General features: G+C 43.6%; 1 protein-coding gene across 1 annotated transcript in view; it reads left to right on the top strand.

Moving 5' to 3' along the window:
• The window catches only part of TMC4 (transmembrane channel like 4), a 135,422-nt gene that overhangs the window by 99,270 nt on the left and 19,357 nt on the right, over positions 1-16,795 (top strand). Inside the window, 3 exon segments of the mRNA XM_072426840.1 lie at positions 1,801-1,846; positions 1,849-1,894; positions 11,568-11,751. Coding sequence (XP_072282941.1) covers positions 1,801-1,846; positions 1,849-1,894; positions 11,568-11,751 — 276 coding nt within the window.

Below are 16,795 nucleotides of genomic sequence, written 5' to 3'. Positions count from 1 at the left end.
CAAATAAGTGAAGAGTGCAGTGATTCTAATAGCGACGCCTGTCATCTGCATGTCATACTGACTCACAGTACTGGCTCAAGTAGAGCTTTGATCACAAATAAAATCACAGTTTGAAGCAATGAAAGCACAACTGTACATCTATACTTCCAATTCCAGCAACAGTGTGTACCTTTGTGAACAGGGAAGTTGATCTTTGTATTTTGTATATGTGATGTGTTCATAAAAAGTACATTCAGTGGCCATTATTTGTTTTAGCCCCCCAAAAAATATACATCTGTACATGTATACCTAATTACAGTAGCAGTGTGTAAATAAGGAATATCCTTCCACATTTACTGTTGTATATGTCACGCCACCCCTCCCCAAAAAAATTCAAAAACATTTGTATATCTATACTTGATTACTTTAACAATGTGTGAATTTGTGTACATGTTGCATGCTCTGCAAATTTTGGCCACAGGTCTATTTTGGACACCAACTTCTCATCTGGGTCTACTCTTTTGAAGTTAAAGATATCTGAGCTTGAACTAACAAACTCAATGCTGCCTGTGGGTTGATAACACTGGGTAGGCCTTGCTACTGCAGCCTGAAAAAATACTTCAACACCTTAGTTAGAGGCCATGGATGGCAGAGCTGCAATAGTTAGAAAATGCAACCATGCCACCAGTGGAAAAGACTAAGCATAAGAAGCTTAAAAGTTTGACGCCTCTAGCCTTTTTTCAGAAGGAGTAATGCCATTATGACACTGTAGAATGAACTCAGTGGGGGCAGTAAATAATGAAGATCAGTGGTTGTAATGTGAGCTGTGAAAGTATTAACATCATTCATATACCTAGTGTTTAGTCCTGAGGACCCAGATTTATGTGGGTCAGGAAACAGTGTGTTTTTGGGTGCTCTCCTATTCATAGACAATGGCTTCACAATCAATTGAATGCGTAGTTACCTGCCATTCTATCACAAGCACATGTGTGAATGAGAACATAGGTGTGAATGAAGTAGCCAAACAGAAAAAATAGCTAATATGGTCCACTGTATGTTCTAATGGCCCCTGTGATGTGACCATGTGAACATATTCTTTATTTAATGGAAAAAAATGGGAACAGACCAAAGCTTAGGTAGTAGCTGCTAAATTAACTCCAATGGAGCACCATACTTTTACTACCAGAGAAAATAACTTTTAAAGTAAATAACATAGATTTAAACATGTCATTGGTTGCTGCTGATAATGTTGTGCTCAAACCAATATTTAAATATATAGTGAAAATAAAGTTCCACTTTTAAAATGGTTGGATCAGGCAGAACATTATTGCAGAAAGAGGCAGGTTAAGCTCCTTCTGCAACAATCTCTATTACCTGCCTGCCCAGTCTGGAGGACAATCAAAAATGGCTGCAATGACTGAATGAATTCCAGCACACCTGCCCAGGGAAGAAGTGGATGGTAATGCCCCACAATGGAACAGGGACATGCGAGTATAAAGCAGAAACTTAACCCCTGTTTATGTATGAATCAATAGTTGCAGTGTATGGTGCTGCTGTTGGGATTCACATAAATAAACCTGTTATTCTGTAAAATCATAAATGTAAATTACGAATCCCTATAATCTGTAAATTGAAAGATTTGCATCTCTTCAATATTTTCTTCAAACTACTTGAATATGCTAATATGCATCCTGATAGCTTTCACTTTCAAAAACTTACCCAATATCAGGTTACATACATGCTCAGCATCTTGGTGTAGTGAAGTGTAGATTATTCTAGAAGTATACTACAATTAACCCAATGCAAATTCATCTGTTGCAGTGCTGGGAGACCCGTGTTGGACAGGAGATGTATAAACTCTTAATCTTAGTAACTTAGTCTTAGTAACCATAATGTTAGTGGATTTCCCTTGAAAGTAAGTATAATTCTATCCTAGATAAATGTAAATGGAATTAAAATTGTTTAAAGGTCTTGGTTATTAGTGAACATAATATGATTTTTTTTTTAATGTAAGCTGTAAACAGGAAGCAAAAACAGGAAAGATAAAAACATTTAAATTTAAGGAAGCAAATTTTCCATTATAAAGGGTGGCTCTCTGTGACTTGGACTGGGAGACAATTTTGTCCTCAAAGAAAACAGAACAGAATGGGAATGTTTCAAGTCTGTACTACACAAGCACATGGAGAATATATTTCCATGGGTAATATGTTTAAGAGGCTAAAATGAACAGCTGATGTTAAAAAAGCCATAAAGAACAAGAAAAGAGCATCCCAAACATATAAAAATGAAGGTTCACCTTCATCTTTTGAAAACTATAAAGAATATAACAAAAAATGTAAAAAAAGGAGATAAAATGTGCAAAACGTCAAAATGAAAGACAGATTACAAAGGAAAGTAAGGCAAACCCCAAAACGTTTTAAAGTATATTAATAGCAAAATGATCAGAGCTCAGCATGTAGGCCCTTCTAAAGGATGTCTCTGTAGGTAAATGGGGATAAAAAAGGCAGATTTACTAAACACTTTTTTAGCTCTGTGTACACAAAGGAAAATGGCAAAGCTCAAGTCCAAATTCTAAATAGCAATAGCAATTGCACCTAAATGACAACGGCTCAAAATTGATATGATTGAGAAACAGTTGGGCAAAATTAAGGTTGACAAAGCACCAGGACCTGATAGATAACATCCATCTGTCCTCAAAGAGCTGAGCTCAGTTATTTCAAGGCCATTATTTCTAATTTTTAGAGTCTGTTTATTCACTGGCATGGTACCAATGGATTGGCGTAGGGCCAATGTGGTTCCTGTCTTCAAAAAGGGAGCAAAGTCATTACCAGGTAACTACAGACCAGTTAGTTTAACGTCCATAGTTGAAAAGTCCTAGAGAGTTTGATAAAGAACCACATATAGGAGTTTCTGCTAAAAAAATATTATTATAAGTGATAGTCAGCATGGCTTCAAGAAAGTTGTCAAACATATTTACTCTCTTATGAGGAAGTAGGGCTATGTAAACACGTGCAATCATTGTCATTGGAAAGGATTTTTCACAATCCTTTCTAATGACTAATGACTGCACGATGCATGAACATGTGCTGTACATACAGCACTGTTCTGCTCTAGGATTTGTATAGCGCCAACATATTACGCAGCGCTGTACATTAAATATGGGTTGCAAATGACAGACTAATACTGACAGTGATACAGGAGTAAAGGACCCCGCCCCAAAGAGCTTACAATCTAGTAGGTGGGGGAATTTACACACAATAGGAGGGGGATATGTAGTGGTAGTAGTTATGGTATCAAAAGACAGAAGAAGATGGGTAGGCAAGTTTGAAAAAATGGGTTTTGAGTGCTCATTTAAATGAGCAGAAAGTAGGAGCAAGCTGAATAGGTCGAGGAAGACCATTCCAGAGAGTTGGGGCAGCTCTAGAGAAGTCCTGTATCCTTGCGTGTGATGAGGTTATGAGTGAGGAAGTCATTAGTAGGTTATTGGAGGAGCGGATGGGGGAGTACTTGTTTACCAGGTCAGAAATGTAAGTGGGACAATAACTGTGTAGGGATTTGAAGGCAAAGCACAGGAGCTTGAAATTGATTCTAAGGTGAAATGGAAGCCAGTGTAGAGATCTGCAAAGAGATGCAGCGGAAGAGGAGTGGTGGGAAGGATGGAGAGTCTGGCTGCAGCATTCATAAAAGATTGTAGAGGAGAGAGTCAGGTTAGTGGAATACCAGAGAGGAGGATGTTACAGTAGTCCAGAGGAGAGATGATAAGAGCATGTACAAGGGGTTTGGTGGTCTCGGGGGACAGGTAGGGGTGGATTTTGGAGATGTTGTGTAGGTGAAAGTGAAAGGATCTGAAAATGTTCTGAATATGGGGGGTAAATGGGAGAGCAGAGTCAAAGGTGACTCCAAGACAACGTGCCTGAGCGAGGGCCGAATAACAGTGATGTTAACAGTTAGGTATATGTCAGGGGGAGATGCGGAATTTTAGGGGGGGATGGAGATGAGTTCTGTTTTATCCAGGTTGAGTTTCAAAAATCGGTCAGACATCCATGATGAGATGGCTGACAGTCAGCATTAGACCTTATCCAGGACTAAGGGAGAGTCCAGGACTAGGGTCAGGGGTGGACAGATAGATTTGAGTGTCATCAGCATACAGGTGGTACTGTAAGCCAAAGGAGGATATGAGACTACCGAGAGAGGAGGTGTACAGGGAAAAGAGAACAAGTCCAAGGACTGACCCTTGGGGAACACCAACAGGGAGGAGAGTGGGTGAGGAGGACTTACCATTGAAAGAAACTTGAAAGGAGACAGATAGGAAGCAAACCAAGAGAGAGCAGTGTCACTGATACCAATGGAGTGCATAATTTATATTAGAAGGGGATGATCAACAGTGTCAAAAGCAGAGGAAAGATCAAGGAGAAGGAGCAGGTAAAAGTTGCCTTGAGACTTAGCTCTGATGAGGTCATTGGCCACTTTAGTAAGGGTTGTTTCAGTGGAATGTGCAGCTCTAAAACCAGACTGGAGGGGGTCAAGGAGAGAGTTGGTGCTCAGGTAATCGGTGCGTCTTTTGTAGACAAGGCCTTCAAAAAGTTTGGAGACATTTTGGAGAAGGGAGATAGGACAGTAGTTAGAGGGTAGGGAGGGGTCCAGTGAGGGTTTCTTTAGGATAGGGAGAATTATGGCATGTTTAAAAGCTGAGGGGTATTTACCAGTAGAAAGGGAGAGGTTGAATAGTTCGGTTAGAGCAGAGGCCAGGGTGGAGGAATGGGTACAGAGCAGATCAGATGGAATTAGGTCAAGTGGGCAGGTAGTAGACGGAGATGATGAGAGAAGAGATAAGACTTCATCCACAGTAATAGGGCTGAGGAAGGCTAATGATGATCTACAGGTGGAAAGGGAGGGTATGGTTGGAGTGGCTCGGTGGGCAGAGACACATCATGTCTGATTTTGTCTATTTTATCTCTAAAGTAGGTGGCAATTACTTAGGTAGAGAATGATGTTGTGGGGGGAGCAGGTGTGGGGTTTAGGAGGAAGTCAATTGTATAGAAGAGGTTGGATTGGAAGCTTGAGAGGAAATGACTGCGGAGAAATAATTTTGCTTGGTGACAGTGAGCTCTGTGTTAATGCTTTGTAGCTTGGCTTTGTAGTTCATGAAGTCATCGCTGAGACCAGATTTCCTCCACTTGTGCTCAGCTGCACGAACAGTCTTTTGTAGCTGTTTGGTGCAACTGTTGTGCCAGGGTCGGAGGTTGGCAGGGCGGTGGTAGCGGAAGGTGGCATTAGCAACATTATCCAAAGCCAAGGAAAGAGAGTGGTTTAATGTGGCAGCTTCATCTGGGGAGGTGATTTTGGAGAGGGAGGGGGTTAAGGACGCAAGGCAGTTTGAGAAAAGGTTGTGGTCAAGGTTACGGATATCTCTCTGCCATTGACCAGGTCTGGGATGTGGCAAGGGAGGGCAAGAGTTCGAAAGGTTGAAGGTGATAAGGTTATGACTAGAAAGGGGAAATGGTGACTTGTCAAGAAGGGTGAGGTTGCTGAGTTTAGAAAATACCAGGTCTAAAGTGTGTCCGGCTATGTCTCTGGGGCCATTGATGTTCTGTGTGATTCCAAATGAGGAGGTAATGGAGAGCAGTTTGGCTGAGGAGGGAAGGTTGGGCTCATCCATTGCAACATTAAAGTCACCAAGGGTGAGGGTGGGCAGATCATGGGAAAGAATGTGTGGGAGCCAGGATGCTAAGTTATCCAAAAATTGTGATACTGGGCCAGGGGGGGCGGTAGACAACAGCAACAATGAGGGGTAAGAGGCTAAAGAGACAGACAGAGTGGACTTCAAATGAGGTGAAAATTAGAGAGGGTGGGTTAGGAAGGACTCTGTATGTACAGCTAGTTGAGAAGGTAAAGGAGACCCACACCACCCCCTACTTTGTTGCCAGGTATAGGGGTATGTGTAAAGTGCAGGCCTCCATAGGAGAGAGCAGCAGCAGAGGCAGAGTCAGAGGAGGAAAGCCAAGTTTCAGTCAGAGCCAGAAAGTTCAGAGATTTAGAAAGAAGAAAATTGTGTATGGAGGTTAATTTGTTGCCAACAGATCGGGCATTCCATAGACTGCCAGAGAGAGGGGGTAAGGACTTATGAGTAGGGTGAATGGGGATGAGTTTAGTAGAATGGAATATCTTGCTGAGACTGTATGGAAGGGGGAGGCTGCGTGGAGGACCAGGGTTGGGTGAGATGTCACCAGAAAGTATCAGTAGAGAAAAAAGGTGCAGGAGCACAGACAGAGAAATAAGGAGAGTGAAAGATCGGAGCGACAAATGGTTCTCAGACTAGGGAGGACAGGGAGTAGTTCCAACAAAGAGAAAGCAGGGTGAATAATACATTTTTACAGATAATTGGGAACCATATGCGAACATTAAACAATGTGGCAAACTGAAGTCCAAGAGAAGCAGTCCAGTAATATGTGTTGAAGTGAGGCTTCTAAACTTGCTGAGTTCCAGGAGTGGGATATGATGATTCAGTCAGAGATGGTTTGATGAAATAACAGTTCAGAATGGCAGCAGCAGAGTGTTGGAGTCCAGATAGATAAATCAGTCCAAAGGCAGAAGTTGGAAGTGGCAGAGTTAAATAGTATGTCCAAATCTGTTCCAAATCCTGTGTTAATTCCCAGGATTAATTCCCATTGCACTTATAATTTTGGCACTTGAGGCTTGGGCACGTGACCAGGGTCCCAACGTAACCTTGCCTGTTGTTTAAATAGAAGTGCTTTGGGCCCTGATTATGGATGGACTGATCAAAGTATAAGGCATTTGGGATATCAGTTGAACCTTGGGAGGGGAGGGGTTGGCAAGGCAATAAACAGCAATGAGCACTCAGCTGGAACTAAGGGATAGTGAACAGATAAATCTATGAGGAGATTAAAGTTGGTGCAATAAATTCATCTATAATGGGAGACATACCATATACAATCAGATGAGGGTTGCAGGGGAAAACAATTGCATACACAGGGCTGAGATTTGGCAGAATGGGAGACATACCATATACACTCAGATGAGGGTTACAGTTGAAAACAATTGCATACACAGGGCTGAGATTTATCAGAATGGGAGACGCACCATATACAATCAGATGAGGGTTGCAGGGGAAAACAATTGCATACACAGGGCTGAGATTTGGCAGAATGGGAGACAAACCTGTAGAAGGAGAGATAAACGGACATTAGTTGCAGGCAGATGAAGAAGGTGAATTCATCAATGATGTTAGTAGAGGATGACTATGATGATGATGATGATGATGGAATTACCTGGATTTAATTCCCATTGCGCTTATAATTTTGGCACTTGAGATTTGGGCACGTGACCTTTCCTGTTGTTTAAATAAAAGTGCTTTGGGCCCTGATAATGGATGTACTGTTTGATTGAGCAGCCAAGTGGCAAATTAAATTTAATATATATAAATGTAAAATTAGGCACTTGGGGACTAACAACATGCATGCTTCATATTGTATAGGGGTAATACATTTGGGGGAGTCAGGAATGCAAAAGGATCTGGGGGTTCTGGTAGATCATAGACTTAATAACAGCATGCAATGCCAAGCTGCAGTATTTAAAGCTAGCAAAGTATTTTCTTGTATTTAAAGAGGAATGGACCACAGAGATCGAGACATAATCCTCCCCCTATACAAAGCATTGGTAAAACCTCATCCGGAATATGCAGTCCAGTTTTGGGCACCAGTTCACAAAAAGGACATTAAGGAATTGGAGAGAGTGCAAAGAAGGGCAACTAAACTAATAAAAGGAATGGAGGAACTCAGATATGAGGAGAGATTAGCAGAACTGAATCTATTCTCCCTTGAGAAAAGACATCTGATCATCCTGTGTAAATATATAAATGGTCCATATAGTGAACTCTCTTCCCAATTATTCATGTGAGATCATTACAAAGAACAAGAGGCACTCTTTACATCTGGAGTCTGGAGGGAAGAAGTTTAAGCTCCGGATAAGGAAGGGATTCTTCACTGTAAGGTCTTTGAAAATGTGGAATAGGCTCCCTCAGGAAGAAGTTTCAGCAGCTACTATAGATTGCTTTAAGAAAAAGCTGCATTTTTTTATAGAAGCACTGAATATAACTGGGTTTTTAAGGCTTTAAAGAAAAGTTTGCAGAGACTGCTGACCCAGGAAACATTTGATTGCCTCATGGAATCAGAAAGGAATTTTTTCCCCTGTTGAAGCAAATTGTACCAAGGTTTTTTTTTTTGCCTTCCTCTGGAACAACTATGTCCATAGGGTTTTATATCTGGGATATATTATTTATCTAGTGGTTGATCTTGATGAACTTATTTTTTTTTTAACCTGACCTAATATGTAACAATGTGCAATCATAAGCAAAATCAGATTACATATATGCTACAGTTTGTCACCTACATTCATATGAGTCCCCTTGTAACATAACTATTATCTGTTGAATCCTCCCAGAAGAACCATTATTTCCTAAGTTAACAAACTAAGCTGTCCAGCAAATGTGGCAGTTATACGCTTTGTCTACATATAACTTTTTTATTTATTGAACCCTTCTGGACTTATAAAGCACCATTGTAATCAATTTTCATTCAACATCAATTATTTAATAAAACAATTTATTTGAGCATTAAAGAAATTACATGAGATGATTGGTATGTTTTCAAAGTCTTTTCACTTCCTACCATGCATCTAATTAAATAATACCTCATTTTTTTACTTTTCTCATTTACTTGTTACTTATTTCTGTCTTGCATACTCACTCCTAATACCAGTAGTTTGTGAATGGCAAGCAAATCCTGTGCTACATGTCAAAATGAAATTGGGACAGCATTGAGATTATTCATGCACTAATATAATTGTTTTTAAAAATACTGTTTATGTAATACCTTAAATGTGTTTGTTGGTGTGGAGCTGTAATTTGTTTTGTCCCTTTAACTATTTAAGCATGTGAAATATAAAAAATACATCCTAAAAGCATTTTAGGATGCATTCTTTACTTCTAGTTACCCTTCCCTGCAGCACTATTCCATTCCAGCTGTCAGAATTATAGATTTTTGTGATAGCTTTGTGACTGCTAAAATGCAACTGCCTCTCTGTAAAATGAGTGATTCAATGGGATTGATTCCCTAAAGGAATATATGCTGTTGATGTGAATTATTGTATTATATTGTAAGGGATATTTCACTTAGCTTTGTATATGAGATGTAGCTTTTACAATTTCCCCAATTTCCTTGCACATGATTGCAAAGTATATTTTCACAACATTTACAAAGATGTGTACGCTTCCATTTGCAAGGCAATAATTCACCTCGGTACAGGTTACTTAAAAGCCTAAATTCTTTAATAAATCAACCCCAAAAGGAAACAATAGATATGACTTTTCTTAAATGTTGTCAGGGACCCCCCCCCAGCAACCTCTAAAGGACCTCTCCAGCGGCTCCGGAGCTGCAGGTTACCGGCGGATTGGCCAGGGGTCGTTAGGAACTGCCGGAGCTCTGGTGCTCCCCCTTGCAGTTGCTCCCCTATTTACCGCGGCAGGTGTTGATACTTCCGCTGCCGGGGTATATAGGGAAAGTTCCCTGAAGGTAAATCCCTCTCCTCCGCAATGCATACGAAGGAGAGGGATTTCACTTCAGGGGGCGTTCCCTGGTGGTGGGTGGAGCCATTATGGCGGGTATGGCCTAGTGTGCTCCCACCCAGTCCATAAATGGCCTAGTTGCCATAAAACTTTGCTGACCCCTGCTCTTAAGGAATCCTGGTTGAGAAACACTGACTTAAGGGCACAAACAATACTATCCCCAATACTATTAGGAGTGCTATCCATTAACTGCTGCGCCACCACTCCCTAGAATTGTAAATAGCCACCTGGTAGAGGAAAAAGCCCTGTGCTGAATTGCAGGCATGTAGGTGTGAAAACAGGTTAGTTACCCTCCTAAATGAACTGGAAAAAAATAGATCTCCCAACAGGGTCAACAACAAGTGAAACCACCAGCTAGTTTAAGCTTCTTGTGAACCAGCAGTCCTCTACACAAAATTTGCTTCTTAGTCTCAAAACAATATCCCAGTCTCCAGAAGTCTTAAGGCCTAAATTTTATTTTTTAGATTTTAATGTGTAAGTGATGAGGGGTTAGAGCTTATATCAGCAGTTTATTGCCTGCTATTTAAGTCTGCTTTGTTCTGATCACCAAGTTCACTGTAAATAAGGTGAATCCAAATATTTAGTTGCCCAAAAACAGGAATAGAGGGAGAACCTTTCAATGGGGGACAATTGTTTCCATGACAGCTAAGTGGATTGCCTGCATATGTCCTAATACTTCCTGCTTAGTCTACAGTACAGGCAATGAAATAAAATCTATCCAATCTGATGCAGATGGCAAAAACAAGAAAGAATATGGACAGTAGTTTTAACCCTCTCCTAGTCAATTTAAAGTGATATATTTTAGCTTTTTAACAACCCATATTCTAATAAACAAGACAATTAATTGACATCAGTTTCTAATTTGGCAATCCAATATACTAGTCACATGTAGTGAACATAACTTTTTCTGCATTTTTTACTGATATGTGTTTCTTATGGATAGAAGACACTAATGCTAATATTGACTACAGGGGCAAGCTGGGGTGCCATGTTGTCTAAGACTTGCTCTCTCTCTCTGGCCAAAAGTTATTCTACTTAAGAGTTACTTAAGAGTTTTCTACTATCATCTTTTTAGCCACATTCTGTTGTAGCAGAACTGTTAACTTAGATGTGTTAGAAGCTGAGAACCTTTTGGTCTCAAATTATACTTTGTATTCTTCCCCCTATAAAATTAAAATAATTTATTTTTAAAATAAAGTATTATATAGCATTTAGTAAATACAGTAAGTAGCATAAGTGTAAACACTTTATGAAATTTAAAGTATAATTAATGGACAAAGTATAAAGTTTAGCTAGCCATTCAGCTTTCAGGTAATTGCAAAACCCATGAACAAAGTATTGTAGTTTAAAACACTTGGGAATAGGCTAGAAACTAAGAGACACTTGTGGGACACACAGTTTTCCTGTGAATCTTAATTAAACTAATTGTGAATATTTTTATTATATATTAAGTTTTAAGCAATCAGTGGACTTGTTGGGATTCACATACGTAAACCTATTTCTCAGTAAGATCATATATTTTAAAGGTAATAATGACAATGTATTGTGAAATCATTAAACATATTAGAGTAAATGATGAAGCTGGTGGTAGAATAATCAACCGTAGAACTTTTTGTTTGTTTAGCTAATAAGTCAGTAATAGGCAAACTTACTGCACATAAATAATTTCTAAGAAAGTTTTTTAGTAGACCTATTGTTGGTCATTTGCTTTCTTTTATAAAAAGAGAAAAAATTGTTCACATAATTGACTCTGTACAATTTGTCAGAAGATTGCTGGTGGAAGGTCCTGAACTTGTGTATTTCAAGAAAGAATGTCCAGACCTGCTATAGCTTGTTATTTCCAGTAAAGTTATGGGATCTGCACATATGTTATAGACTATTGCTTTGTATATTATAATCTTTACACCAGGGTTAAGTAGATGCTAACTTTTTTATTATTTTGTAGAATCATGGTGGACCACTGTTCCTGTAAACCCATTCAGCTTTGGGGTCAGCAAGAATTCATGGTGCTCCAGTCTGTGCTGGACATCACCTATGAACAAACTGTCTGTTGGATTGGAACCTTCTTCTGTCCTCTGCTTCCTCTTTTAAACACAGTCAAATACTTCATCATATTCTATATGAAGAAGGTAAATACATTATTAGCTCTATATTCTACTTCAGTATTGCATTTAAAGATGGACTTCAAGATAACAATAACATATTGCATACAACTGTTGCTAGTATACATGAAATAAACAATTGTATTGCAACAGACTATGTAATATTTGTACAGTTTAATGGTTCTTATTCAGCTCCAGCTTTATCACTACCGCTTTGGTAACTGGCATCCAGAGTTGGGAACTGTGCAGGCGGCATCAATTACAGCATGAAAAGGAGGAGTTGGGCCCTGAGAAGGAGCAAGGATGGCATTAGAGGTTGAGGCCATCACCCATATGGACAGTGTCGAAGCTGTAGCTATCGGAGACATGAATGGATCAACGAGATTGTAGATTTCAGGACTGCACAAATACAGTACAATCCAACAATCTATCTGACTAATAGTGTGAGTGTGACACAGTCTAACAAAGTAAAGCACTTTTTTTCACTTGACAAAGAAAGCAAGCCAAGCAGCACAGGGAGGTTGTGTTGCTATCAGCAAAATCTCTGTCAGGAGTGGGAAATGCAGGCACGCCTTTGCCTTATATAGGCCAATGGCTGCCTGTATGGCATGCAGTGACAGACAGCCAATCGGCTGTCTGCCACAAAAAAGATGGAGGGGGCATCCCTGCTGTAATTGGAGGGCATGGGGGAGTTGCCCACCCTTCCCAGTTGTTTCAGTGCATTCTGGGAAATCCGAATTCGGGTTTGTCGAATGCAGCAAAATTCGGGTCGGGTCGACCCGAATTCGAACAGCCATATTCGGGTCGAACATAAGGACGACCCGATTTCGAACAACAACACTAGTGGAGAGTCCCAAGCCGTCATTTCTTTGCGAAAAAGGCAGTACGAGCCCTGCACAAATATGTAGAACAGAACGTCCTTGAGCCTGTCGGTGTCTGACAAAGTGCACAGCAGCGCAGACATGTGGAGCTGTAACTACGGTCAGGGAAAATACATGTCCTTTATGGCCCACTGGGTGAATGTGGTTCCTGCACAGCCACACCAGCAAGTTGGCCAGGTGACACCGCTTCCGCCTCCACGTTCTCATGCCGCTGCTCCTGCAACAACGTCCGCCTCTGCCTCTTCATCCTCCACCGTGTTCTCAGCCTCCACTGCAGGGACACTTCACAGTGCCCCTCCAGCATACCACATGTGCAGGGCTTGGCGGTGTCATGATGTTCTGCACCTGGTTTGCCTGGGCAAATGGAGTCATGCAGGGTTAGGAACTGCTCTGTGTGATTCATCAAGAAATCGAATCCTGGCTTTCTCCGTGACAACTCAAAATCAGAACCATGGTGACCGACAACGGGAAGAACATGGTGTCGGCGCTGCGTCAAGGAAGGCTGAGCCATGCGCTCTGCATGGCACACATGTTCAATCTGGTTGTCAAGCGGTTCCTGAAGTCTTCCATCCATCTGCAAGACATCATAAAAATGGCCGCTTGTACACTGCAAAGCACACCCTCCTTGAGCTGCAGCGGCAGAACGGCATCCCCCAACATAGGCTGATATGCAACGTTTTCACCCGTTGGAATTCCACCCTCCATATGTTGGACGGACTATACGAACAGAGAAAGGCCATCAAGGATTTCTTGATGATCCAAGCGGATAGAAGTACTCCCATGTGTAACTTTGATGCCAGCCAGTGGCAGTTCATGCGTGACATCTGCCGTTTGCTCAAGCCCTTTGAGGAGGCCATGTTATTTGTCAGTCGCCAGGACTACAGGATGAACAACGTCATTCCACTGCTTCATGTCCTGGAATTAATTCTTGGTAAATCTGGCTGGTCAGGGGACTGGAGACATGGCGCCTAGATCTCAAAGCCACATGAGCCCTGTGGGGGCTGAACTGGAGGAGGAGGACATTGGAGCACAGGCAATGTATAGGGAAATGGGTGGTTTTTCTACTCAGGGGACAGGAGAAGAGGAGCAGGAGCAGCCAGAGGAGCAAGAGGAAGACGAGGCAGAGGACCCAGACACACAGTGGCAGTATGCAGTGGAGATGGAGGCAGGGAGTCCCTCCGAGTCACTTGCACAAATGGCCCGCTGCATGCTCACTTGCTTGCTTAGTGACAGCCGAATTGTCACCATTCGGCAGAGGGATGACTTCTGGCTCTCCACCTTGTTGGACCCTCGCTACCGGTCCAAAATGGGGACCTTTTTTACACCCGCTGAGAGGGAGGACAAACTGAATTACTACAGAGACATCCTATGCAGTTGACCGCTGCGCCATTATCCTGCGCCAACGTCCATCCTCTTGCAGGTCTCACCAGAGGACCCTCTGCACTCACATTCCACTGGGGAGGGGTGTGCTGGCAGGAGCAGTACCAGCTCCATCAGCAGGAGTCTAGAGTCGCTGATGAGCAGCTTTCTTCATCCGCGTAGTGAAGAAACTACTCACCAGCAGCTAGACATAGAGCAGAACCTGAACCAGCAGGTGGTGGCATACTTGTAGTGCACCCTGTCAGCCGTCATTGAAGATCTGCTGGATTACTGGGCAGCCAAACTAGATTTGTGGCCGCAATTGGCAGCTGCCCTGGAAAAGCTGTCCTGCCAGGCCAGTAGTGTGGCATCAGAGCGGGTGTTTAGTGCGGCGGGGGCCATAGTTACCACAAGACTGACTTTTGTCAAGATGAATAAGACGTGGATCTGCCAGGATTTCCACCCACCAATGCCTGATGCATCTGATTAGATGATCAATGCCACCTCACCCAAACCTTGACAAAAGAGACCGGTTTCTTCAGGCTACCTGCCTCAGCTACTACTCTGATGCTGCCACCCACCTGATGCCACACATCAGATGCCAAGTGCTCCTTCTTTCACCCACCTTCGTCAGCGGGTACTGGTATTGCCACCCACCGACCCACTCTGTCACCGAGTCACTTAGTGGTCTCCTGATGCTTCTGCTGCCATCTCCACACTATGTCACCTTGCCATTCTGTGGTATCCTCCTGATGCAGCTGCTGCTGCCAACTCCAGACTCTGACTTTGTGCCACTCTGTAGCCTCCTGATGCTGTCGCCAACTCCAGACTCTGTCTGTCATTGTGCCACTCTGTGGTCTCCGCCTGATGCTGCTGCTGCCACCACCTCTGGACTCTGTCATTGTGCCACTCAGCGGTCTCTGCCTGATGCTGCTGCTGTCGCCACCTCTAGACTCTGTCATTGTGCAACTCTGTAACCTCCTGATGCTGTCGCCAACTCCACACTCTGTCATTGTGCACTTTGTGGCTTCCTCATGCTGCTGCCACCTCCACACTCGGTCATTGTGCCACTTTGTGGCTTCCTCATGCGGCTGCCACGTCCACACACTGTCATTGTGCCATTCTGTGGCTTTCTGATTCTGCTGCCACCTCCATGATCTGTCAATATGCCACTCTGTGGCCTCTGTCTGATGCTGCTGCTGCCGCCACCTTCACGCTATGTCATTGTGCCACTCTGTGGCTTTCTGATTCTGCTGCCACCTCCACACTATGTCATTGTGCCACTCTGTGGCCTCCTGATGCTATCGCCACCTCCACACTCTGTCATTTTGCCACTCTGTGGCCTACTCATGCTGCCACCACCTCCACACTCTGTCCATGTGCCACTCTGTGGCCTCCTGATGCTGCCGCCACCTGCACACTATGTCATTGTGCCACTCTGTGGCCTCCTGATGCTGCTGCCACCTCCACACTATGTCATTGTGCCACTCTGTGGCTTTCTGATTCTGCTGCCACCTCCATGATCTGTCAATATGCCACTCTGTGGTCTCCCTTTGATGTTGCTGCTGCCACCACCTCCACAATCTGTCATTGTGCCAATCTGTGGCCTCCTGATGCTGCCGCCACCTCCACACTATGTCATTCTGCCACTCTGTGGCCACCTCCACACTATGTCATTGTGCCACTCAGTGGTCTCCGCATGATGCTGCTGCTGCCCCCACCTCCAAAATTTGTCATTGTGCCACTCTGTGGCCTCCTGATAATGCCGTCACCTCCACACTATGTCATTGTGCCACTCTGTGGCCTCCTGATGTTGTCGCCACCTCCACACTCTGTCATTCTACCACTCTGTGGCCACCTCCACACTCTGTCATTGTGCCACTCTGTGGCCTCCTGATGCTATCGCCACCTCCACACTCTGTCATTCTGCCACTCTGTGGCCTACTCATGCTGCCACCACCTCCACACTCTGTCCATGTGCCACTCTGTGGCCTCCTGATGCTGCTGCCACCTGCACACTATGTCATTGTGCCACTCTGTGGCCTCCTGATGCTGCTGCCACCTCCACACTCGGTCATTATGCCACTCTGTAGCCTCCTGATGCTGTCGCCAACTCGAGACTCTGTCATTGTGCCGCTCTGTGGTCTCCGCCTGATGCTGCTGCTGCTGCCACCTCTAGACTCTGTTGTTGTGCCACTCTGTAGCTTCCTGATGCTGTCGCCAACTCCAGACTCTGTCATTGTGCCACTTTGTGGCCTACTCATGCTGCCTCCACCTCCAGACTCTGTCATTGTTCCACTCTGTTGCCTACTCATGCTGCTGCCACCTCCACACTCTTTCATTCTGCCACTCTGTGGCCTCCTGATGCTGTCGCCACCTCCACACTCTGTTATTCTGCCACTTTGTGGCCTACTCATGCTGCCTCCACCTCAAGACTCTGTCATTGTGCCACTCTGTTGCCTACTCATGCTGCTGCCACCTCCACACTCTTTCATTCTGCCACTCTGTGGCCTACCCATGCTGTCGCCACCTCCACACTATGTCATTGTGCCACTCTGTGGCCTATTTATGCTACTGCCACCTCCACACTCCGTCATTGTGCCACTCTGTAGCCTCCTGATGCTGTCGCCAACTCCAGACTCTGTCATTGTGCCACTCTGTGGCCTCCTGATGTCGCCACCTCCACACTCTGTCATTCTGCCACTCTGTGGCCACCTCCACACTATGTCATTGTGCCACTCTGTGGCCTCCTGATGCTATCGCCACCTCCACACTCTGTCATTCTGCCACTCTGTGGCCTACTCATGCTGCCACCACCTCCACACTCTGTC

The sequence above is a fragment of the Pyxicephalus adspersus genome, chromosome 11, assembly GCF_032062135.1.
Source record: "Pyxicephalus adspersus chromosome 11, UCB_Pads_2.0, whole genome shotgun sequence".
NCBI lineage: Eukaryota > Metazoa > Chordata > Amphibia > Anura > Pyxicephalidae > Pyxicephalus > Pyxicephalus adspersus.
Note: the sequence above shows the minus strand (reverse complement) of the source record. Positions and strands in the feature narration are given on the sequence as shown.